This window comes from Dendrobates tinctorius, unplaced genomic scaffold (genome assembly GCF_039654945.1).
Source record: "Dendrobates tinctorius isolate UK_male_01 unplaced genomic scaffold, ASM3965494v1 ptg000331l, whole genome shotgun sequence".
In the NCBI taxonomy this organism is placed as follows: Eukaryota; Metazoa; Chordata; class Amphibia; order Anura; family Dendrobatidae; genus Dendrobates; species Dendrobates tinctorius.
Window position 1 is genome coordinate 1,543,762 of NW_027361997.1, and position 27,122 is coordinate 1,570,883.

At 42.2% G+C, this 27,122-nt stretch overlaps 1 protein-coding gene across 2 annotated transcripts in view; it reads left to right on the plus strand.

The window, feature by feature from the left end:
- The window catches only part of LOC141074257 (antizyme inhibitor 2-like), a 211,896-nt gene that overhangs the window by 130,347 nt on the left and 54,427 nt on the right, over positions 1-27,122 (plus strand). For both annotated transcript variants that reach the window (XM_073561876.1, XM_073561877.1), the window contains exons 6-7: positions 12,733-12,898; positions 25,244-25,391. In XM_073561876.1, coding sequence (XP_073417977.1) covers positions 12,733-12,898; positions 25,244-25,391 — 314 coding nt within the window. The remainder of the gene's footprint in view (positions 1-12,732; positions 12,899-25,243; positions 25,392-27,122) is intronic.

The window sequence follows — 27,122 nt, forward strand, 5'->3', positions numbered from 1 at the left end:
TTGTTGCTCATGCAGCTTCGTCAGGAGCTGTGGTGTAAGGACCACAGTCCGCGCGCGGTAATGTATGCTGATGGCCAAGAAAAGGCCACCAGCTGACATCGGTTTGCATGTGATCGGGGGCTCATGGCAGTGACATCACACGCTTACAAGAGGATGAGCGTGGCAGGGAGCAAAGGGAAGGTGAGTATTTATTTATCTTTAACCCTAGTGACAGAGCCATTTTGCAGTTTAATGACCAGGCCAATTTTTGCATTTCTGACAACTGTCACTTTATGAGGTTAATAACTCTGGAATGCTTTAACAGATCCCACTGATTCTGAATTTGTTTTTTCATGACATATTTTACTTCATGTTAGTGGTAAAATTTCTTCTATATGACTTGTGTTTATTTATGAAAAAAACGGAAATATGGTGAAAATTTTGAAAATTTTGCAATTTATGCCCTTAAATCAGAGAGATATGTCACACAAATTTCTTAATAAATAACATTTCCCACATGTCTACTTTATATCAGCACATTTATAGAAACAAAATTTTTTTTTAGTTAGAAAGTTATAAGGGTTAAAAGTTGACCAGCGATTTCTCATTTTCACAACAAAATTTACAAAGCCATTTTTTAGGGACCATATCATATTTAAAATCATTTTGAGGGGTGTACATGACAGAAAATGCCCAAAAACTTGACCCCTCAAGGTGCTCCAAACCACATTCAAGAAGTTTATTAACCCTTCACGTGCTTTACAGGAACTGAAGCAATGTGGAAGGAAAAAATTAACATTGAACTTTTTTTGCAAAAAATTTACTTCAGAGCCATTTTTTTATTTTCACAAGTGTTAAAAGAGAAAATGAACAACAAAATTTGTTCTGCAATTTCTCCTGAACACGCCGATACCCCATATGTGGGGGTAAACCACTTTTTGGGCGTATGGCAGAGCTCGCAAGGGAAGGAGCGCCGTTTGACATTTTCAACGCAGAATTGGCTGGAATTGAGATCGGACACCATGTTGCGTTTGGAGAACCCCTGATGTGCCTAAACAGTGGAAGCCCCCAACAAGTGATCCCATTTTGGAAACTAGACCCCTTAAGGAACTTATCTACATGTGTGGTGAGCGCTTTGAACTTCCAAGTGCTTCACAGAAGTTTATAACGTACAGCTGTGAAAATAAAAAATCATTTTTATTCCACAAAAATGATCTTTTCGCCCCCAAATTTTTATTTTTACAAGAGCAACAGGAGAAATTACACCCCCAAAGTTGTTGTGCAATTTGTTCTGAGTACGCCCATACCCCATATGTGGGGGTAAACCACTGTTTGGGCGCACAGCAGAGCTCAGAAGGGAAGGAGCACTGATTTACTTTTTCAATGTAGAATTGGCTGGAATTGAGATTGGACGCCATGTTGTGTTTGGAGAGCCCCTGATGTGCCTAAACAGTGAAAAAAAAACACAAGTGACACCATTTTGGAAACTAGATCCCTTAAGGAACTTATCTAGATGTGTGGTGAGCACTAGGGTGACCGCAAAAAATCGATGTCGGAATTTTGTCCGTCTGGACCCCACAAAACGATTCCCCTTTCCAGATATTGAGATAGCCAAAATTTGAGCTCGATCAAACGACGTTAACCCGTGCCGCTCGTCGCTCAAAGTTTGAAAAAATCCAAATTGAGGTATTTTAAGATTTAGGTATTTTGCATAGTCTGTTAGACTATAAAGAATGTGACAACAACATTGCAGAAATAGCCCTGACCAAATTTTCGAACCATTTGTGGTATTTGAATGCAGAGTTGGTGGGATTATCGTTTTTTGTTCCCACCATTACAGACAATGAAAAGTTGTTAATGGCTAATAAATTGCTCAGTAGCACAGATGAACCATCAGAGCACGCTAGGGTTGTAAATCCAAAAGTTAGGAAAGAAAAATTAAAAGAGGTAGGAAGTAACCGACTTTAACGACCTTCTGACAAAAGATGAAGAACAAAAGCAATATGTCCTGCAAGTTGTAAGCAAATGCCGAGCATTATATTCTGACATTTCAAAAACTACTTTAACAAAAGCTCTAGAATAGATTAGATAACTATGTAAAATTATCAACTCATGTAGGTTAGCGTTCTCTGATGGTTCATCTGTGCTACTGAGCAATTTATTAGCCATTAACAACTTTTCATTGTCTGTAATGGTGGGATCAAAAAACGATAATCCCACCAACTCTGCATTCAAATACCACAAATGGTTCGAAAATTTGGTCAGGGCTATTTCTGCAATGTTGTTGTCACATTCTTTATAGTCTAACAGACTATGCAAAATACCTAAATCTTAAAATACCTCAATTTGGATTTTTTCAAACTTTGAGCGACGAGCGGCATGGGTTAACGTCGTTTGATCGAGCTCAAATTTTGGCTCTCTCAATATCTGGAAAGAGGAATCGTTTTGTGGGGTCCGGACGAAAAAGATTCTGACATTTTTTCCCCCCCATATGAGATCCGGTCACCCTAGTGAGCACTTTGAACCCCCAAGTGCTTCACAGAAGTTTATAACGCAGAGCAGTGAAAATGAAAAATCATTTTTTTCCTCAAAAATGATTTTTTTAGCCCGCTATTTTTTATTTTCACAAGGGTAACCGGAGAAATTGGACCACAAAAGTTGTTGTGCAATTTGTACTGAGTATGCTGATACTCAATATGTGGGGGGAACCACTGTTTGGCTGCATGGGAGAGCTCAGAAGGGAAGAAGCGCCATTTTGGAATGCAGACTTGGATGGAATGTTCTGTGGTGTCATGTTGCGTTTGCAGAGCCCCTGATGTGCCTAAACAGTAGAAACCCCACACAAGTGACCCCATTTTGGAAACTAGACCCCCCCAATGAGCTTGTCTAGATGTGTGGTGAGCACTTTGAACTCCCAAGTGCTTCACAGTAGTTTATAACGCAGAGCGGTGAAAATAAAAAGATCTTTTTTTACACAAAAGTGATTTTTGCCCTCAATTTTTTTATTTTCCCAAGGGTAACAGGAGAAATTAGACCCCCAAAGTTGGTGTGCAAATTGTCCTGAGTATGCTGATGCCCCATATGTTGGGGTAAACCACTGTTTGGGCAAACGTCTGAGCTCGGAAGGGAGGGAGCACCATTTGACTTTTTGAACGCAAAATTAGCTGGAATCAATGGTGGCACCATGTCACGTTTGGAGACCCCCTGATGTGCCTAAATAGTGGAGACCCCTCAATTCTAGCTCCAACCATAACCCCAACACACCCCTAACCCTATTCCCAACCCTATCCCTAACCCTAACCCTAATTCCAACCTTAACCCTAATGGTAAAATGAAAATAAATATATTTTCTTTATTTCATTATATTTCCCTAACTAAGGGGATGATAAGGGGGGGTATTTACTATTTTTTTTTATTTTGATCTCTGTTATAGGGTTTATCACAGTGATCAAAATGTACATTGAATGAATGAATGGAATCTGCAAGACGGCAGATTCTGTGGGCGCATGCGCCCGCCGTTTTCTTCCCGGACCAAGATGGCGGCGCCCACCGGAGGAGGCAGGAGGGCTCGAGGACCACCGGGAGGTATCAGGGGGGATCAGGGGACCCTATTTCTCTCTCCTCTGATGTGCGATCACATCAGAGGAGAGAGAAAGTGAACGCAAAATTGCGTTGTTTTTTTTTGCAGTCGCCGTTATACGGTTAATAACGGCAATCGCAAAAGCAGGGTCGGTAAAAACTGACCTGAATCATGTTCTTTGGGGTCTCGGCTACCCCCGGCAGCTGAGACCCCTGAGAAAATCCGACTCTGCGGGGCGGTATACACTTTTTCCACAACGCCGTTAATTAACAGCGCTGTGGTTTAAGTACCTTTAACTCCCACCGTTAAAAGGCGTATCGGCGGTCGTTAAGGGGTTAAATCAGTGGCCATACTAGTACATGGATGACTGTGGTGGGTTTGCGGCTTCCGCTGATGTCATTTCATCAGAACAGTGGCTTCTTTTCTGCTCTGCTCTGTTGAAAAAATGAAAAATAATGAAAAGCAACTACAAAAATTAAATTTTCGCTTGTTCTGTGAAATCTGGTCTCCTCAGATCCAAACCTACAATCTACATCATTGCAGGCAGTAGCTACATTTTTGATCCATAGTTTATAATGACATCAGTCTCTGACCCCACAGGCAGATTATACTGGTTCATAGATATGCATCTGTATAGAGCAGTGTATTTCTATGCTCCTGTATTCTTGAGGAAAAATAAGTCATAACAAGTACAATTACTGTATGTAATTTTTACTGTACTTTTGTGAAAAATAATAAATATAACAATTCAGCAAATAACAGATATATTTGGTGTCTATGTAATCGTAACAACACACACAATACAGCAATCATTATTCATTCATAGTGTTCAATAAAAGACGTAAAAAACTATTTTGTGATCTATTTTTTTCTCTATTAAACCCATACAACATGTAATAAAAATGTAATCCTCAGGCTGTGTTCACATGTAGCATAAATGAAGTGTTTTTATGTATGTTTTCTGTAGGTGTTCGCACCACACAGCACAATAACAATTTTCTCTGAATATTGCATGGTGCCTGCATTTCTTTTATGTCTTTTCCACTTATTGTATGCATTTTTGGTGCAGATGTGAAGCCGCATTTTTAACCCTTTTTTAAAAGTACAGAAAATCTTTGATTTTACACTTAAAACTACAAGAACAGGTTTTTTTTGCAGAGTAGTTTAGTGTGGACGCCTGCAGAAAGCAAAAAAAGCACAGTATTTATGCAACTTGTGAACACGGCCTTACAGACACAAAAATGCCACATGTCCTATAGTGAAGCTTACATAAAAATGAGAAAGCTCTGGCTGCTACGACTATGAATGAATGAGGAAAAAATATATCCATAGGTTCCAAGTAGAGATGAACATACAGTTGTGATTAAAAGTTTACATACCCCAGCAGTATTTTTGCTTTCGTGGCCTTTTTTCAGAGAATATGAATAATAATACCAAACCTTTTTCTCCACTCATGGTTAGGGTTGGGTGAAGCCATTTATTGTTAATCTACTGTGTTTTCTCTATTTAAATCATAATGACAGCCCAAAACATACAAATGGCCCTGATCGAAAGTTCACATAGCCCATATCTTAATACTGTGTATTTCCCCCTCTAACATCAATGACAGCTTGAAGTCTTTTGTGGTAGTTGTGGATGAGGTTTTTTATTTTTTCAGATGGTAAAGCTGCCTACTCTTCTTGGCATAAAGCCGCCAGTTCCTGTAAATTCCTGAGTTGTCTAGCATGAATTGAGTGCTTGAGATCTCCCCAGAGTGGCTCAATGATATTGAGGTCAGGAAACTGAAATAGCCACTCCAGAACCTTCACTTTGTTCTGCTGTAGCCAATGACAGGTCGACTTGGCCTTGTGTTTTGGATCGTTGTCATGTTGGAACGTCCAAGTACGTTCCATATGCAGCTTTTGGGCTGATGATTGCAAATTTGCCTCCAGTATTTGCTGATAACGTGCTGCATTCATCTTTCCTTCCACTTTGACTAAGTCTCCTGTGCTTTTGTAGCTCACTCATCCCCTTACATCAGCGATCCACATCCGTGTATTACAGTAGGAAAGTTGTTCCTTTCATCATAGGCCTTGTTGACCTCTCTCCAAATGTAACGTTTATTGTTGTGGCCAAAAACTTCAATTTTGATGTCATCACTCCAAATTAACTTGTTCCAGAAGTATTGAGGCTAGTCTCTGTGCTGTTTTGCTTATTGTAGTCGAGATACTTTGTAGCATTTGCGCAGTAATGGTTTTTGACTCACTCATGCAGCCCATATTTCTTCAAGTGCCTCCTTATTGTACATCTTGAAACAGCCACAACACTAGTTTTCAGAAAGTCCAGTATTTCAGCTGATGTTATTTGTGGGTTTTTCTTTGCATCCCAAACAATTTTCCTGGCAGTTCTGGACGAAATTTTTGTTGGTCTACCTGACCATGTTTTTTTTGTTTTTTTTTTTACAGAGCCCCTGATTTTCCATTTGTTAATCACAGTTTTAATGCTGCTGAATGGTTTTATCAAATCCTCAGATATCTTTTCTGTATCCCTTTCCTGATTTATACAGTTCAACTACCTTTTCCCGTAGATCCGTTGACAATTCTTTTGCTTTCCCCATGACTCACAATCCAGGAATGTCAGTGGCTGGATGAAAGATGCAAGAGTCTGTCTGGATCCCAGAAACTCAATCAGCTTTTATGCACGTACACTGATTACAAGCAAAAAAATGTGTTATTTGGCTTGGATTTATGCCTTTCACCGTTGACCCCTGTATCCTGTGACATTTAATAAAGCACATTTTGCATTTTTTTATTAATCTTGGGACTTTGGATCGTTTTTTTTCTCTCTGTTGTTTGTTTAGTACATGTATAACTAGCAGAGGTAAAGCAGACAGCTGAGGGCAGATGGTTATAGCATGGATAGGGTGTAATACCTATGAAGCTTCCCAGGCTATTAATATCAGGTCACAGCTGTATACTAAGCCTTTACTGGTTATTAAAATGGGTGACCCCCCCAAAAAAAAATGATGTAGGGCCCCCCTATAATTAATAACCAGCAAAAGCTAGGCAGACAACTGCGAACTGATATTAATAGCCTAGGAAGGGGCCTGTCGCAGACTAAAAACATCAGCTTTCAGCCACCCCATAAATGGCGCATCAATAAGATGCGCCAAATCTGGCACTTAGCCTCACTCTTCCCACTTGCCCTTAATTGACCTAAAACAGGAAAGATTTATTCTGATTTCATGTAAACGTGCATATGTCTTTTTAGATAGTGTATACAAACTTCTAGTTTAAACTATGTGCATCTATCTGTATATCTATCCATATAATCTATGTACATATACTATGTAATTTACATATATATACAGTATATAGAGAGAGAGAGAATTACTCTATGTAAAAGGTCATGTAAAAAATGTATTGCAATCGGATCACATGTAAATCAGATCGGATAATGTATGTAAAGCGCTGCGGAATTTGTTAGCGCTATATAAAAATAAGGATTATTCTTATTATAGTATTATTTTGTAATTCGGATAAAAATCGCATTGTACTCACATGAGAATCGCATAACAGTTGTATGACACTCGTTCCACTTTTCTGGACTGATATCAGATCGTTTTTTTTTACGATAATGGGTATGGGCCCTACAAATGAGCAGTACAAGAATAGTTTATATTTTATTGTTATGCTGTTGTATGCGGTATAATTGATTAGACGACTTTATTCTTTGGGTTGGTGCGATGACAGATTTATATCAGTTTTTTTTTGTTTTGCTAATATCACACAGTAAAAATGCTTTTTTATTAAAAAAAATATATTTTTTCATTGCCCTATTCTGAGAGCTGTACATTTATTTTTTGACAAACAGCTGTATAAGGAATTATATTTTGCGCAATGAGTTGAACATTTTTTTGGTAACCTTTTGGGGTTTGTAACTTTTTTTCATTGCTTTTTATTCAGATTTTTGAGATTCAGAATCAACAAAATTGGTAATACAGTTATTATTTTTACTTTTTGCGCAGTTCACTGTACAGTAAAAGTGATACCTAGATACTAAAAACAATATTTTACAAAAATTAATTTGTTTTTGCACCAACATATTTGGAAAGCTGTAACTTTTTTTGCTGAATGAGCCATATTAAGGCTTGTTTTTTTCTGGACAATTTGGTGTTTTCCTTTATATCATCTTATTTTACATACGACCCTTTGAATGGTTTTTTATTTAACCCCTTAACGACCGCTGATACGCATTTTAACGACGGCAGTTAAGGGTACTGAATCCACAGCACGGCCCTGAGGAAAAAAGTGTATAGCGCCCCCCAGAGTCGGAATTTCTCTCGGGTCTCGGCTGCCAGGGAAAGCCGAGACACCATAGGACATGATTCAGGTCGGTTTTTACTGACCCCGGGGTTGCAATCGTCGTTATTAACGGTATAACAGCGACCACAAAAAAAAGTCGGCTTTGCCATTTAATTTCTTTCTCCTTTGATGTGATCGCACATCAGAGGAGAGAGAAATAGGGTTCCCAATTCCCCCCTCCCCGTTACTTCCCAGTGTCTCTGGATCTTCCTGCTTCCCCCCACGGCCCGCCAGCGTCTTTTTCCGACTCCCGGCAAAAATAGGGGATTTTTGTGACCCTATCACAGTGATAAAAATTAAAAAAAAAATAGTAAATCAAACGCCACTTAATCGCCCCCTTAGTTAGGGAAAAATAATAAAACAAAAAAAAATTATTTATTTCCATTTTCCCACTAGGGTTAGACTTGAGCTACAGTGAGTTGGGCTAAAGTTACGGTTAGGGTTGGGGCTAAAATTAGGGTTAGGATTGGGGCTAAAGTTAGGGTTAGGGTTGGGGTTAAAATTAGGGTTGGGGCTAAAGTTAGGGTTGGGCTAGAGTTGGGGTTAGGGTTAGGATTACGGTTATGGTTTGGATTAGGGTTAGGTTGGGATTAGGGTTAGGGGTGTGTTGGGATTAATGTTAGGGGTGTGTTAGGATTAGGTTTGTGGTTTGGGATGTGGTTAGAGTTGGGATTATGGTTAAGGGTGCGTTTGGGTTAAGGTTGTGGTTAGGGTTATGGTTAGGGTTGGGATTAGGGTTAGGTGTGTGTTAGGATTAGGTTTGTGGTTAGGGATGTGGTTAGGGTTGGGATTATGGTTAACCCCTTAAGCCCCAAGGGTGGTTTGCACGTTCACGACCGGGCCAATTTTTACAATTCTGACCACTGTCCCTTTATGAGGTAATAACTCTGAAACGCTTCCATGGATCTCACTGATTCTGACATTGTTTTTCGTGACATATTGTGCTTCAGGTTGGTGGTAAAATTTCATTCAAATAACTTGCGTTTATTTGTGAAAAAAATGGGAATTTGGCAAAAATTTTGAAAATTTTGCAATTTTCCAACTTTGAAGTTTTATGCCCTTAAATCACAGAGATCGGCACACAAAAAACTTGGTAAGTAACATTTCCCACATGTTTCCTTTACATCAGCACAATTTTGGAACCAAATTTTTTTTTTGTTAGGAAGTTATAAGGGTTAAAAATTGACCAGCGATTTCTCATTTTTGCAACACCATTTTAATTTTACGGACCACATCACATTTGAAGCCACTTTGAGGGGTCTATATGATAGAAAATACCCAAAAGTGACACCATTCTAAAAACTGCACCCCTTAAGGTGCTAAAAATCACATTCAAGAAGTTTATTAAGCCTTCAGGTGCGTCACAGGAATTTTTTGAATATTTTAAAAAAAATGAACATTTAACTTTTTTTTCACAAAAAAAATACTTCAGGCTCAATTTTTGTTATTTTACCAAGGGTAACAGGAGAAATTGGACTGCAAAATTTATTGTGCAATTTGTCCTGAGTACGCTGATACCTGATATGTGGGGGGAACCACTGTTTTGGCGCATGGCTGAGCTTTGAAGGGAAGGCCCACCATTTGACTTTTTCAATGCAAAATTGGCTGGAATTCAGATCGGACACCATGTTGCATTTGGAGAGCACCTGATGTGCCCAAACAGTGGAAAGCCCCAATTCTAACTCCAACCCTAACCCCAACACACCCCTAACCCTAATCTCAGCCTTAACCCTAGCCCTAGCCCTAACGCTAGCCCTGGCCCTAACCCTAGCCCTAGCCCTAACCCTAATGGGAAAATGGAAATAAATACATTTTCTTTTAATTTTATTATTTTTTCCTAACTAAGGGGGTGATAACGGGGGGTTTGATTTACTATTTATGGCGGGTTTTTATGTTTGGCAGCTGTCACAAGCTAAAAGACGCTTTTTATTGTAAAAATAGTTTTTGCATCACCACATATAGAGAGCTATAATTTTTCCGTATTTTGACCCACTGAGTCATGTAAGGTCTTCTTTCTAGCGGGACGAGTTGACGTTTTTATTGGTACCATTTTCGTGCACGTGACTTTTTTTATCACTTTTTATTCCGATTTTTGGGACGCAGAATGAACAAAAACCAGCGTTTCATGAATTTCTTTTGGGGGGTGCGTTTACACCGTTCTGCGTGCGATAAGATTGATAAAGCGGCTTTATTCTTTGGGTCAGTACGGTTACAGCCATACCTCATTTAGGTCTTTTTTTTATGTTTTGGCACTTTTATGCAATGAAAACTATTTTATATAAAAAATAATTATTTTGCATCGCTTTATTCTGTGAGCTATAACTTTTTTATTTTTTGCTAATGATGCTGTATGGTGGCTCTTTTTTTGCGGGACAAGATGACATTTTCAGCGATACCATGGATATTTATATGCGTCATTTTGATCGCGCATTATAGCACTTTTTGTTCGGCGGTATGATAATAAATCATTATTTTTTGCTTCGTTTTTTATTTTTTAAGGGGTTCGCTAAAGGGGTTAACTAATGGGACAGTTTTATAGGGCAGGTCGTTACGGACGCGTCGATAACAAATATGTGTACTTTTATTGTTTTTTTTTATTATTTATTTCCAAAAAATGAATTTATTGGGGGAATTTTTTTTTTTTCTAATTTATTTGGCGATTTTTAAAAAATTATTTTAACACTTTTCTTTTTTTTAACTTTATTACATTGTCCCAGGTGGGACATCACTGTCCTGTGACAGATCGCTGATCTGTCACATCACAGATCACTGTGACAGATCAGCGATCTGTCACAGGCAGTGCAGCAGGCTTCCTCATGCCTGTGCTTTGCAGGCACTGAGGAAGCCGGCTCTCTGCAGACCCCCGAAGGTCCCCGTCGCCATCTTGGATTCGGGGGCCTGCAGGGAAGGAGCCCCCCGCAGCATCGCTGCACATTGCGCTGCCGTGGGGGGCTCAGGGAAGCACGGAGGGAGCCCCCTCCCTGCCGATGCTTCCCTTTAACCCCCGGTACACCGCGATTGTGTTTGATCACGGTGTGCAAGGGGTTAACGTGTCGGGGGTGGTCCGTGACCGCCCCTGACACATTGTGCCGGGTGTAAGCTATGATAATCAGCTGACACCCGGCCGCGATCAGCGGCGCTCACCACGTGGGCGCCACTGATCGCTATGATGTACTATCCCATCCCTGGGAATTAAGTCCCAGGGCACATGGACGGGATAGTATGTCATATGGGATTAAGGGGTTAAGGGTGTGCTTGGGTTAAGGTTGTGGTTAGGGTTGTGGTTAGGGTTGGTATTAGGGTTATGGGTGTTTTGGGGTTGGAATTAGAATTGGGGGATGTCCACTGTTTAGGCACATCAGGGGCTCTCCAAATGCAACATGGTGTCCGATCTCAATTCCAGCCAATTCTACAATGAAAAAGTCAAACAGCGCTCCTTCCCTTCCGAGCTCTGCCGTGCACCCAAACAGTGGTTTACGACAAATTTCACAACAACCTTGGGTGTCTAATTTCTCCTGCTACCCTTGGAAAAATAAAAATTTGGGGGCAAGAAGATCATTTTTGTTGAAAAAGTATGATTTTTTATTTTTATGGCTCTACGTTATAAATTTCTGTGAAGCACTTGGGGGTTCAAAGTGCTCAATACACATCTAGATAAGTTCCTTGGGGGGTCTAGTTTCCAAAATGGTGTCATTTGTGGGGGGTTTCCACTGTTTAGGCACATCCGGGACTCTCCAAACGCGACATGGCATCCGATTTCAATTCCAGACAATTTTGCATTGAAAAGTAAAACGGCGCTCCTTCCCTTCCCTTCACTGCCATGCGCCCAAATAGTGGTTTACCTGCATATACAGCTCTGGCAAAAATTAAGAGATCATTTCCAAATGTTCAGTTTGTCAGATTTTTCTCTTTATGCTAGAGTCACACTAGCGAGAAATACGGACGAGTGCTATGCGCAAAAACAATGTATTGCACTCAGACCAATGTTAATCTATGGGGCAGCTACCATCAGACGATTTTTTCGGTCGTATTATACGGGCTGAGAAAATCGCACCATACTGCGATTGTCAGTGTTTTACGCCCGTAATATGCCAATGCAAGTCTATGGGGGCAAGAAAACTATGGATTACACATGGACCATATGTGTAACTTGTGAGAAATACGCACCGGTGTCCTTTAACAAAAGCCGGAAATTCATTTTGCGATACAGTAAAATCACACTGACATGTTTAATAAAGAATAGAAAGAATAGATATAGAGACATAGAATACATATATACACATGTCATTGAGACATATATATATATTTAAAGCTCATAGAGTTCTACGTAGCATAATAGCCGCTAAATCAATTGCCGCCTTCTGTAAAATTATTACCAAACCAGAACATGAAATGACACATGGTTTACATACAGTAAACCATTTCATTTCATTTAGTTTTTTATAAGTCTTTGACTAATAATTAGATTAGGGTATATGTGTAAAATTTTGGACATATACATGTTAAATTAACGGGTAAATTCGTTGAAAAGAATTGCGTGGGCTCCTGCGGTAATTTCTCCGCCAGAGGGGGAAAGCCAGTGAGTGAGGGCAGATATTAATAGCCTAGAGAGGGACCATTGCTTTTGGGCCCCTCCCGGCTTAAAAAATCTGCCCCCAGCCACCCCAGAAAAGGCGCAAACAATGCCAAAGATAAGACTTGCCAAACAATGCCACAAGCAAAAAAGAGTCACAAATGTTCCGAAAGTGAAATTATAATGTTGCTGATCTCTATAATAGAATTGATAGCTTTATGTCACGTTATGTAATTTACATTAAACTTCTGCTTCAGCTTTCATGTCGGAACAAAATCGAAGAGTCCACAAGCTTTTTACCAAGCTATTGCTGATGCCAGACATGTATTTGACCTTGGAAAGAAATTTGGTCATGGGATGAGGCTCTTAGATATTGGAGGAGGGTTTCCAGGAGAATATGAATTCCAGCCAGGGTTTGATCAGGTAAGGTCACCGAGTGGGCCTGGCTGCATGAGATTGACATAACAGCTGTGTGAAAGCACCAACTGATTGTATCAAGGTGTCATTTATATATACACAGGCCGCTTACCATCTTTGATCTTGTTCTATCCATGAAGAAACATTTTTTTGTTTTTATCTCTGCCCCTTCACATCCATCCCCCAACTGGTCACTTATCACATTCTACCAGTGCAGTAGCTAAGGGGTCAGCTCAGATGGAGGGGGAGGCAAACATCTGAGTGGACCCCTAACAAGTTAGCCATGTTCACAACCTCAGCAGATGATGGTGCTGTTACTGAAAATAAATCTCTATACAAAGACCAACACAGATATTAGTGTTATATGGTGTCCACATAGTGGTAGATACTAGTCCTGCGGAACTTATAAAAGATTACAGTACAGTTATAGATGGTGACTTACAGGTTACGTTCTTTCTGGTGGAGTCGTTCACCATTTCCATTTTTCTATCTAGCCGAGACCACCATAACATCTTCTTCCAGCCACAAATTATCTGTAAAGTTTACAACATAGACATATTTGACTTCTCACGTTTCCAGCACCGTCCCCCGCTATTATGATCAGCTTACATAAACTCCTCATCCTTCTGTCATCGCAATTCAGAGCCGCTGCTGCCATGTGTGTCCCTATTACTAAACCTGCTGTGTGGTACACAAACAGTTTCCTCTTAATATCCCACATAATAATGTAACCCAGTAAAATGATTAAAAAAGAAAAACTGATATATCACATGGTCATAAGTTTTCAGACCCTTTGCTCAGTATTGAGTGAAAGAACCCTTTTGAGCTAGCACAGCCATAAGTTTTCTTGGGAATGATTCAACAAGTTTTTCACACCTGGATCTGGGGATCCTCTGCCATTCTTCCTTGCAGAGCCTCTCCAGTTCTGTCAGGATGGATGGTGAACATTTGTGGACAGCCATTTTCAGGTCTTTCCAGAGATGCTCAATTGGGTTTAGGTCAGGGCTCTGGCTGTGCCAGTCAAGAATGGTCACAGAGTTGTTCTGAAGCCACGCCTTTGCTATTTTAGCTGTGTGCTTAGGGTCATTGTCTTGTTAGAAGGTGAACCTTCGGCCATGTCTGAGGTCCAGAGCACTCTGGAAGAGGTTTTCATCCAGGATATCTCTGTACTTGGCCACATTCATGTTTCCTTCAATTGCAACCAGTCGTCCTGTCCCTGGAGCGAAACACCCCCATAGCATGATGCTACCACCACCATGTTTCATTGTTGGAATTGTATTGGGCAGGTGATGAGCAGTACCTGGTTTTCTCCACACATACCGCTTAGAATTATCACTAAAAAGGTCTATCTTTGTCTCATCAGACCAGAGAATCTTATTTCTCATAGTCTGGGAGTCCTTTGTGTGTTTTTTAGAAAACTCTATGTGGGCTTTCATATGTCCTGCACTGAGGAGAGGCTTCCGTCGGGACACTCTGCCATAAAGGGCCGACTGGTGGATGGCTGCAATGATAGTTGACTTTGTGGAACTTTCTCCCATCTCCCTACTGCATCTGTGGAGCTCAGCCACAGTGATCTTGGGGTTCTTCTTTACCTCTCTCACCAAGGCTCTTCTCCCACGATTGCTCAGTTTGGCTGGATGGCCAGGTCTAGGAAGACTTCTGGTGGTCCCAAACTTCTTTCATTTAAAGATTATGGAGGCCACTGTGCTTTTAGGAACCTTGAGTACTGCAGAAATTATTTTGTAACCTTGGCCAAATGTGTGCCTTGCCACAATTCTGTCTCTGAGCTCCTAGGCCAGTTCCTTTGACCTCATGATTCTCATTTGGTCTGTCATGCACTGTGAGATGTGAGGTCTTATATAGACAGGTTTGTGTCTTTACAAATCAAGTCCTATCAGTTTAATTAAACACAGCTGGATTTCAATGAAGGAGTAAAAGCCATCTCAAGGAGGATCACAAGGAAATGGACAGCATGTGACTTAAATATGAGTGTCTGAGCAAAGGGTCTGAATACTTATGACCATGTGATATTTCAGTTTTTCTTTTTTAGTAAATTTGCAAAAATGTCTACATTTCTGGGGGGTTTTCAGTCATGATGGGGTGCAGAGTGTACATTAATGAGAAAAAAAATCAACTTTTTTGAATTTACCAAATGGATGCAATGAAACAAAGAGTGAAAAATTTAAAGGGGTCTAAATACTTTCCATACCCACTGTAGATGTTTTTGGTTTATGGAACAAGAACCTGCTGACAAGTGTTCTGTTTAAGGATATATTATACATTTGTGCTTTTAAACAAACAGTTTTGACCCTGTTCTCATACAGGCATGCAATGATGAATTCTGTTTTCTGGGCCCAGACCTAGGTAGGATGGAACATCTGGGAAGCACAGCCTTTAAAAAGTCTTTGCTTACAATGATCAGACTCAAACTTTTAAGTATAGTTAGGTTTTGTTCCCATCTGCATATAAATACTCCAAGTGCAATGTGATAAAAAAAACACATTGCACTCAAACCAATATTATTCAATGAGGTAATGTTCATTTGCAGGTAGAATCGGGCTGAGGAAAAAATTGCAGCATGCTGCGCATGGTCACGTAAAATGGCCGAGACTTTCCAATGCAAGTCAAAAAATTGGACCGCACACAGACCATCCATATGTCGTCCAATATTTACACACAAATCTCAAAGAAAAAAATACAAATCTATAGATAGATAGATAACAAAGCTATTTCATAGATAAAATAGATATCCTGCAGATATGTAATGTCAAAACGCAAAAATTGAGCTTGGTTTGAGTTTATACACATGCAGTACATAAATGCATGTTGACATTGGCCATAAAACATAAAACCTACAAAAGACAAAATGTCACTGTGCCTTTCATGTGGCACTAAAGGGTGTTTAAGCTGGCTTAACCTAAAAAAAAAAATAATTTAAACAAACGACATGTGGTCTCCTCTATTTTTGATAACCAGCAAAGTTAAATCAGACAGTAGTGGACTGATATTATCAGGCTGGGAAGGTCCATGGGCATTGGGCCCTTCCCTGTCTAAGAGTACCTGCCTGCAGCCACCTCATCACATTAAATGCGCTTCCCCTTGGCTCTTCCCAATTGCACTAGTGCGCTGGCAGAGTAATGGTAGTTGGGGTGGATGTCAGCTGTGAATTGTCCAAAAACAGCTGACATCAAGCCCAGTGTTAGTAATAGAGAGGTGCCTATCAGACACCAAAATTACTAACCCAGTAAGTAAAATTAAAAAATTAAAAAAAACACACAGTCAAAAATATTTTTGTCATGGCTCAGCTTTGAGGCTTGATCCATTGACTTCTTTCAGCTGGACCACAGCTTGTGCTGCCTCTCGTCAACTGCTGATAATGCTATTGTCTTTGCTTTGCTTGTTGCTGTGCTTCTGTGCAGCTGTTTTCACTTCCGCCATTAGTTTGTCCTATCACATCTTGGGAGGGTTTGTATACTCTCCTGGCACATGCAGTCTTTGCTGGCTATTTTCCATGGATACTTGGAGTCTCATCTTCCCAGTCAAGGAAGATCTTGCTGAGGTTTGTTTGTGTGTTCCCTTTCTCAGCATTCTTTCCATTTTGTTATATTTAGGGTGTGGGGGTTTCCATCTATTCTGAAGGTCTTTTTGGGTTCCATTCTTTTTCTTCTGTCTTTCATGTATGACTATGTGAGTAAGTCATTATCCTTGTGTCTCACCCTCTGCTTGTGAGCACTATGTTTTTTGTTGTTTTTGGGTTTCACTCTATGTATAGTTGAGGGTACAGTTAAGGACACTCAGGGTCAGCTGATGTTGAGTGGGGGTGCCATTGCGTAATTTTACGTTGGCAACCTCCACGGTCAGGCAGGGACAAATCAGGGTCAAGATAGGGATTCAATCCCTGTAGGAACCTGTGTTGTGCAGGTTTAACATCTCCTCTTCTGGTTTATTCATCCCCATGTGAGTGTTAGGGCTCAGTCATAACCATTTTATTTAAAAAAAAACAAAACTTCTCAACTCCCTGGTTCACCAATTTATTAAAAACAAAAAAATGCAGGTCCATCAGAATTGCTGTGAGGGAGTGGCTGATGCTCAAAGCCTATAGAGCCTCAGAATGAAGTTTCATAGCCTTTGATGGTTGTGATAGACAACTCTCCATTACTAACGCCAGGGCATCAGAGGACAAAAAACTTTTACACTCCTTATCAATGAACTGTTCCAGTATTTATGACCACAACTGTTTCTCCCTCTCCCATACTGATAATTCTGCTTCACGTCACTTGTGGTATTTCATTATTCCTGTGTCCTGTTGTGTATAAATATGTGACTCCAGGGGTTCTATTATACTAGGCCTGATGAAGGGACCAGAGTAGTCTTGAAAGCTTACTATTTATTACCATCTTTCAGTTAGCCCTTGTGAGGCAGTGACCGGTATTATATGCGAGGGTCGCTATGTGCCCCCAGGATGTGCGAAGAAGCATATGACGTAAATAGAGAAGACTAGAAGTAAGTGTTGATCTTGGGCAAGCTATTTGTCCAAGGCAGATTTTAAAAACCTGCCATGGGCTTTTATTTTTTAAATGGACTACAGGATGAGAAACGCAAAAGAGAGGAATGCTCGAGTCACCAGATGGTTCCTATCCCTACAAAACTTTAGTTTCTCAATGGAACATCGGGCGGGGAAGTCATAGGGAAATGCCGATGCCCTCTCACGGTCCCCTTGTATGGTGACAAATGTTCAACCCCACAAGTCTGAACAGAGGGGGGGTGTATGTGAGGCAGTGACTGGTCTTATATGTTGGGGGTCACTATGTGTCCCCCAGGATGTGCAAAGAAACATATGGAAGCAGTGGGAGTGCACTGCAGTCGCAGGCATAGCTGTGATTGCAAGGCAGAATAGAAGTAATTGTTGATCTTGGGTAAGCTATTTGTCCAAGGCAGATTTAAAAAACCTGCCATGGGCTTTTATTTTTTAAATGGACTACAGGATGGTAGTTGGGCAGTCCATTTCCTCCCCTGGCCCTAGGCTTTCCATGTGGTCTACGGACACAGGTTCTACGGCACCCTCAGTGTACATGGCGGTGCAGTCATCCACGTCAACCGGTCACCGAATGTGTTTGTTTTCCCGGCTACGATCCGGAGTATACCGCGTGCCTTGAACTGTGTGAGGTTGGACATGAAACACGTTTTGCTGTGAACTTTCCTGTGATCACTGCCTGTTTGTCACACTACACCAACCCGCTGCATTACATATTGTTGGAAATGCAGGCATTGTGAACTGAGGCATACCCCAAAGCATGCTGCACGTCAACAATTAAGCCGGCAATGCTACAGCTCAAGCTTGTTGACAAGATGGAGGAGCTTTTGAAGCAGTTGGTCCTCGCTCAGCAGCTGCAACATGAGTAGCAGCAGCTGCAGTGTCAGCGGCAGCAGCAGGACATATATAATCAGCAGCAACAGCAGACAAATAACCTGCAGCAGGTCGCGGCTATGGGAGAGGCAGCCCCACTAGCAACCTCAATCCGTTCAGAGGCTCGGTATAAAGTGCAGTCAGCCTTAAGGAAGATGAGTCCTGAGGACGATATGGAGGCTGTTGTGAATTCTCTCTTTGGCTTCCCTCTGGTGATTACTGAAGGTAGTGGAGCTGGTCAGCTTGACAGAGGGGTTGCGAGTTCTCTTTCTGGACTCCCTCTGGTGGTTACTGGAGGTAGTGGAGCTGATCTGATAGACAGAGGCTGATAATGAGGAAGACGATTGAAGATTTGGGGTTTCTGATTGGTATTTAAGACAGCCGACTCCCTCTATCCCTGCTGGTGATTTTCTTCCTGTGCCTTCTAGGTCTGATGTCTCCTGCTCTTTCCCTGCATGGTTCAGCAAAGTGGTTCATTTGTTATTCTGTTTGCATTTGATCTGGTTTTGTTTATCTCTGCTTTGTGCGGGTCAGCCAGCTCCAGCTGGGGCTGTGCTGAATCACCGCCCATATGTTACTGCATGTGCCAGTTTGTTTTGTCCCCTGTTATATTGGTCTCTTTTTGCTTTGCTTTCAGAATATACCAGAGTGCTGATATAGTGGGGGCGAAGTCGTGCGACTTCAGTGTTTTTTGTGCATCAGACGTGTTGGACTTTTTGCAGGGTTTTTTGTGTGATTGCAGACAGTGTCTTTCCTTTCCTGTCCTGTCTAGTCAGTGTGGGCCCCATCTTTTGCTCAGTCTATTTTTCTGCCCGCGTTTATGTTTTCATCTTGTCTCACTGACAGTATATGTTTGGGGGCTATCTATTCCTTTGGGGTCTGCTCCGGGGCAGTTTAGATTTCCCCTTTCTTGCTTTAGGCTTAGTTAGCTTTCCGGCTGTGCCGAGATGTCTAGGATCATCGTAGGCACGCTCCACGGCTACTGCTAGTTGTGTGGACAGGATCAGGGCTCTGCATCCGCTTAGTTACCAACCTCTCTGGTTGTCTGTGGCTTAGCTTGGGCCTGCTATCCTCCTCGGTGCCCATTCATAACAGGAGGCCTTTCTCACCATGTTTGAACATACAGCAGAGCGGGAGAGCTTGCCAATGACCCAGTGGGCTGAAGTGGTGGCCCCAATTTTGAGAGGAGATGCTCAGAAGGCCTACCTGGACCTCAGTCGGGATGATGCCCTGGACTATGAGAAGCTAAAAAGTGAGATTCTTGCCCAACTGGGGGTTAATACATATGTGCGGGCTCAACGGATATTCCAGTGTTCTTTTGTGGAGTCTCGTCCCACCTGGTCGCAGCCATATGACTTGCTGCAGCTGGTTAAATAATGGCTCCAGCCTTGAGACCTTAAATACTTTCCAGATGGTAGAGAGGGTGGTGGTCGACCGGCTGGTGAGGGCTCTGATATCAGCCACACAGCACTGGGTGGGACAGGGAGACCCGGGCACTCTGGACCAGGTGGTAGGACTGAATGAGCAGTATACAACCACTCAACCACGCAGGACTTTATAAGGGACACTGCTCCACTTCGGCAATCACGTGATGTCCCGCCAGCTCAGGAGCCTGGGAAAAGTCCATGACCCTCCACTGGGGCCAATTCGGACCGAGCCCATACTAAGGGGGTATCCCGAAAGGAGAGTGACAACAGACCCGTGTCCTCTAAATCGGCCCCAAAGTACCCTCGTGTTGCAGTTAAGTGTTGACGGTGCCAAGGGCCCAGACATGTGGCTGCCAAATGCCCCCTAACAACTGAGCCCATGGACTGTGGGTATAGTCGTTGGGTGTCTGTGTATGCCCAGCCAGTCTGTACCACCACTACGAGCACTGCCGGCAGCGAACCCCAACTGTGCCAGGTACTCATCAACGGGTACCAGACGGAGGCTCTCTTAGACTCTGAGAGCTTAGTGACTCTGGTTCATGGGTCCCTTGTTGCCGAGGACAACAACAATGCACGTAAAGTAGGTTTGGTGTGTATTCATGGGGAACTACGAGAATACCTGACCGCAGAGGCAACTTCAACACCGTGTGGAGAAATTAAACATGTGGTGGGAGTGTTAGAGACCCTTCCATATAGGACTGTGTTGGGAAGAGACTTGCCCCTATTCCAGGGGTAAATGTTATTCCGGGCAGCGTGAGGCTCAAGCTCCGGTGCAGCGAAGTACGGACATATTCTCAAAACTGCCGGGGTGGATCTCTGTGATACAACATGACATTGTTACCGAGCCCAAGGTAAGGGTATGGATGAAACCATACCGAGTGCCAGAAGCCCGAAGGCAAGCCATCGTGGCCGAAGTGAAGCAAATGTTTCAGCTGGGAGTCATTGAGGAGTCCTGGAGTGAGTGGGCTAGCTCCATTGTGCTGATTCCAAAGCCAGACAGGTCATTGCGCTTTTGTAATGACTTCAGGAAATTGATTGAGGTGTCAAAGTTTGACCTCTATCCAATGCCTTGGGTGGACAAGCTAATTGAGAAACTGGGGGAGGCCCAGTACGTCACCACGTTCGATCTCACCAAAGGCTACTGACAAGTCCTGTTAACAGCATCGGCAAAAGAAAAGACCGCTTTTATCACACCAGAGGGTCTCTATCAGTATGTTGTCTTTCCTTTTGGGTTACATGGGGCTCCGGCCACATTTCAGAGGCTGATGGACATTGTGTTAGAGCCTCATTGGAGTTACGCATTGGCCTTTTTGGATGATATAGTCATCTTTAGTACCAACTGGGATACTCACTTGTTCCAGGTACAAGCGGTGCTGGAGTTTCTCAGAATGACGGGGTTAACAGCGAACCCAAAGAAATGCGCGATAGGACTGACGGTAGCTCGGTACTTAGGTTACGTGATCGGCCTCGGGTTATCAAACCCCAAGTAAACAAGAATGAGGCTATTGAAAACTGGCCCAAGTCGTTAAGTACCAAACAGATGAGGACATTCCTTGGCATCATTGGGTACTAACGCCGGTTTATACTCAATTTTTTGGGGAAATCAGCACCCCTAACTGACCTGTTAAGTGGTAAGAAGTCGGTGATGGTCCGGTGGAATCCTCAAGTGGAGGAAGCATTTCAGTCCCTGAAGTCTATGTTGTGTGGACAGCCGGTCCTCGTCAGCTCCAACTTCAGGAAAACCTTCGTAATGCAAACAAATGCCTCAGAGGTAAGATTAGGAGCGGTGCTGTCACAAGAGGTGAATGGTGATGAGCATCCAGTCACCAACTTGAGAAGGAACTGACCCCATGGAGAAAAATTATAGCGTAGTGGAGGAGTGCTTGGCAATTAAGTGGGCCTTGGAGTCACTATGCTACTATCTGCTTGGGGGTCAGTTTCATTTAGAAACGGATCATTCACCCCTCATCTAGATGAGAAACGCAAAAGAGAGGAGTCACCAGATGGTTCCTGTCCCTACAAAACTTTAGTTTCTCAATGGAACATCAGGCGGGGAAATGCGGATGCCCTCTCACGGTCCCCCTGTATGGTGACAAATGTTCAACCCCACAAGTCTGAACAGAGGGTGGTGTATGTGAGGCAGTGACCGGTCTTATATGTGGGGGGTCGCTATGTGTCCCCCAGGATGTGCAAAGAAACATATGGAAGCAGTGGGAGCGCACTGCAGTCTCAGGCATAGCTGTGATTGCAAGGCAGAATAGAAGTAATTGTTGATCTTGAGCAAGCTATTTGTCCAAGGCAGATTTAAAAAACCTGCCATGGGCTTTTATTTTTTAAATGGACTACAGGATGGTAGTTGGGCGGTCCATTTCGTCCCCTCGGTCCTAGGTTTTCCATGTGCCCTACAGCCACAGGGTCTTCTGTAAAAACCCCTGCAGCAGGGGGTTGGGTGTGTCAGTTTTGGTCTTGCAAGCAGGCAGAGCAGAAGGCTTTGCAGAGCTCAACCTGTATGAGGCAATACAGGGCCAAGCGGAGTCAAGAGGCCTGGCACCCTCAGCAAACACGGTGGTGCAGTCGCCAATGACAACAAGTCACTGACTGTCTTTGTTTTCCCAGCTGCGATACAGAGGATACCGCGTGCTGTGCACTGTGTGAGTTTGGACATTAAACACATTTTGCTGTGAAACGTTCCAGTGGTCACTGCCTGTTTGTCACACTGCACCAACCCCCCTGCATTACACCCTTAAGAGGTATCAACCACTGAGGACTCTCAATTTTAATATTTTTCTTGATTTATATAGCATATTGTTTCATTAACATTACCTATATTTTGATATTCCCAACACAAATTGAAAAATATATTGCTCAACTTGGTTTCTCATGATTTCACAGTTATTGAAAAAGTGGAATGACATAATGTATTATTGTGCAGAGATTTTGGTCAAATTTTATCTTAATTTCAAGCAGCTTTACCAGACAATATCAGAATAACTGTCTATCCTAACTTTAATATAAGCATTTTTTAGTCCATTCAAAAAGTTAAAGGGGTTGTGCAGTGAAAAAAAGGTATCACCTATCAATTGGATAGGTGATAACTCATTGATCCGTTGGAGTCTGACTTCTGGGTCTTGCATTGATCGGCAAGGAACTTCTATACTTGGTAGAATGAAATGGCAGTGCGCATGGTCGGCTGCAGTTCAAGTCATTCTCTATTGGGCAACTGGAAAAAGCCGAGTGTGGCACTTGGTATCCCCATTGAGAATAAATGGAATGACTGTCAGGCATTCATACTGTCACTCCATTCTATTGGGAAAAAAATGACCTGACAGGAATAAAAATTTGCCAATCAGTGTGGGTTCCAGCAGTCGGTCTACCACAAATCTATAATTTATCACCTATCTACTCATAGGTGATAATTTCAGGGGTACTTACACTGCAAGATAATGGGTGTGTTGATAATAACGCTAATTTCACAATGATAACGCAGTATGAACAATCTGCCAATCACCAGATGAATGCGCAAAACGTTCGTTCATCAGGTGAAATGATCTTTTGTACAGCATAAAAGATAATTGTTCTCAGCAGTGCATCGTCCTGCATAAATAGGGCTTGCACTGCCGAGAACCATGGCTGACTGACAAGGTGCAGTTTGTACTGAGCAATGTGAGGTTTCAGCAGCATGAAGGAGGGACACTGAAGAGCTGTCAATCAGGCTATGTGGGTGTAGATTCAATTTAAACTTTCAAAGAAGTATCCAGCCATATGGATTTTGATCATGGATTTTCTTAGCCTCATTAGAGCTACAGTTGTGGCCAAAAGTATTGACACCCCTGCAATTTTGTCAGATAATACTCAGTTTCTTCCTGAAAATGATTGCAATCACAAATTCTTTAGTATTATTATCTTCATTTAATTTGTCTTAAATGAAAAAACACAAAAGAGAATGAAGCAAAATGCAAAACATTGATCATTTCACACAAAACTCCAAAAATGGGCCAGACAAAAGTATTGGCACCCTCAGCCTAATACTTGGTTGCACAAGCTTTAGCCAAAATAACTGCGACCAACCGCTTCCGGTATCCATCAATGAGTTTCTTACAATGCTCTGCTGGAATTTTAGACCATTCTTCTTTGGCAAACTGCTCCAGGTCCCTGATATTAGAAGGGTGCCTTCTCCAAACTGCCATTTTTAGATCTCTCCACAGGTGTTCTATGGGATTCAGGTCTGGACTCATTGCTGGCCACCTTAGAAGTATCCAGTGCTTTCTCTCAAACCATTTTCTAGTGCTTTTTGAAGTGTGTTTTGGGTTATTGTCCTGCTGGAAGACCCATGACCTCTGAGGGAGAACCAGCTTTCTCATGCTGGGCCCTACATTATGCTGCAAAATTTGTTGGTAGTCTTCAGACTTCATAATGCCATGCACACGGTCAAGCAGTCCAGTGCCAGAGGCAGCAAAGCAACCCCAAAACATCAGGGAACCTCTGCCGTGTTTGACTGTAGGGACCGTGTTCTTTTCTTTGAATGCCTCTTTTTTTTCTCCTGTAAATTCTATGTTGATGACTTTGCCCAAAAAGCTCTACTTTTGTCTCATCTGACCAGAGAACATTCTTCCAAAACGTTTTAGGCTTTTTCAGGTAAGTTTTGGCAAACTCCAGCCAGGCTTTTTTATGTCTCGGGGTAAGAAGTGGGGTCTTCCTGGGTCTCCTACCATACAGTCCCTTTTCATTCAGACGCCGACGGATAGTACAGGTTGACACTGTTGTACCCTCGGACTGCAGGGCAGCTTGAACTTGTTTGGATGTTAGTCGTGGTTCTTTATCCAACATCCGCACAATCTTGCGTTGAAATCTCTTGTCAATTTTTCTTTTCCGTCCACATCTAGGGAGGTTAGCCACAGTGCCATGGGCTTTAAACTTCGTGATGACACTGCACACAGTAGACACAGGAACATTCTGGTCTTTGGAGATGGACTTGTAGCCTTGAGATTGCTCATGCTTCCTCACAATTTGGTTTCTCAAGTCCTCAGACAGTTCTTTGGTCTTCTTTCTTTTCTCCATGCTCAATGTGGTACACACAAGGACACAGGACAGAGGTTGAGTCAACTTTAATCCATGTTAACTGGCTGCAAGTGTGATTTAGTTATTGCCAACACCTGTTAGGTGCCACAGGTAAGTTACAGGTGCTGTTAATTACACAAATTAGAGAAGCATCACATGATTTTTCGAACAGTGCCAATACTTTTGTCCACCCTCTTTTTTATGTTTGGTGTGGAATTATATCCAATTTGGCTTTAGGACAATTCTTGTTGTGTTTTTTCATTTAAGACAAATTAAATGAAGATAATAATACCAAAGAATTTGTGTTTGCAATCATTTTCAGGAAGAAACTGAGTATTATCTGACAGAATTGCAGGGGTGTCAATACTTTTGGCCACACCTGTATTTTAGCATGCAGATTGTATTGTGAAATCTGGTGGCAGATCCTTTTTAAATACCTGTAATCTTTTCTTATTTTAGTTTGCTACTGTGATTACTGAGGCTTTGGATCTGTATTTTCCCAGCAATGAAGAAGTGGAAATTATCGCAGAGCCTGGAAGATATTTTGTTAGCTCTGCTTTTATGTCTGCAGTCAACATTATTGGCAAAAAAGAGGACCATGTGACAGGTTAGTACAGGAGCAGATTATGGTCTGTTTAGAAAGTGTGAGCAACCTCCATTCCACAATTTTAATTCCTCATAAATGTGCACTCATTTAGCTACACTGGTAGACACTCACACGCTTACATGCCCATATTTTAATAATCTTTCCAATTTTACTGTGTTTTTAAGGGAGAATTCGTAATAATAATAATAATAATACATTTTATTTTTATAGCGCCGACATATTCCGCAGCACTTTTCATTTCAGAGGGGATTTGTACAGACAATAGACATTACAGCATAACAATAATCACATACAGTAGATTATAACAGATACCAAGAGGAATGAGGGCCCTGCTCGCAAGCTTACAGTCTATGAGGAAATAGGTAGACACGAAAGGTGGGTGGTAACAGTTGCCCTGATTGTATGGACCAGCCATAATGTTAAGTGTGTAACAGTACAAACACAGAGGGCTAATGGATGCATTAAGCATGTGGGAACATGATGCGGGAAATCTGGTTATGGTAAAACTTTTGGATGTGCCACACAGGGATAGATTAGGTTAATGTGTTGAGGCGATAGGCCAGTCTGAATAAATGCGTTTTCAGGGCACGCTTAAAATTGTGGGGATTGGGGACTAATCGTATTGACCTGGGAAGTGCATTCCAAAGAATTGGCGCGGCACGTGTAAAGTCTTGGAGACGGGAGTGGGAGGTTCTGACTATTGAGGATGCTAACCTCAGGTCATCAGCAGAACGGAGGGCGTGGGTAGGGTGGTATACTGAAACAAGGGAGGGTGGTGCTGAGCCATGGAGGGCTTTGTGGGTGAGGGTAATAAGTTTATACTGAATTCTGGAGTGGATGGGTAGCCAGTGTAATGACTGGCACAAGGTAGAGGCATCGGTGTAACGATTGGTGAGAATATGATCCTGGCTGCAGCATTCAAGACAGATTGGAGAGGGGAGAGTTTGGTAAGAGGGAGACCGATTAGAAGAGAGTTACAATAGTTGAGACGAGAATGAATAAGAGAAACAGTAAGAGTTTTTGCAGAGTCAAAAGTAAGAAAAGGTCGAATTCTAGAAATGTTTTTGAGATGCAGATGACAAGAGTGAGCCAGTGATCGAATGTGGGGGGCAAAGGAAAGCTCGGAATCAAGTATGACCCCAAGACAGCGGGCCTGTTGCTGGGGAGTAATAGTGGAACCACACACAGAAATGGCAGTGTCGGGTATAGGTACATTAGTAGAGGGAGGAAACACCAGGAGTTCAGTCTTTGACAGGTTCAGTTTCAGATATAGTGAGGACATGATATTAGACACAGCGTTTAGACAATTGCCGGTGTTTTCTAGAAAGGCTGGCGTGATGTCAGGAGAAGAAGCGTATAATTGGGTGTCATCAGCATAGAGATGGTACTGGAAACCAAATCTACTGATTGTTTGACCAATAGGGGCAGTGTACAAGGAGAAGAGGAGGGGGCCTAGAACCGATCCTCGAGGGACCCCAACAGTAAGGGGAAGGTGAGAGGAGGAGGAACCGGCAAAAGATACCATAAAGGAGCGGTCGGAGAGATAGGAGGAGAACCAGGAGAGAACGGTGTCCTTGAGGCCAATGGAATGGAGCATAGTGAGGAGGAGCTGATGATCCACAGTGTCGAATGCTGCAGAGAGATCCAAGAGAATTAGCATGGAGTAATGACCATTTGATTTAGCTGTTAGTAGATCATTAGAGACTTTAGTGAGGGCAGTTTCAGTGGAGT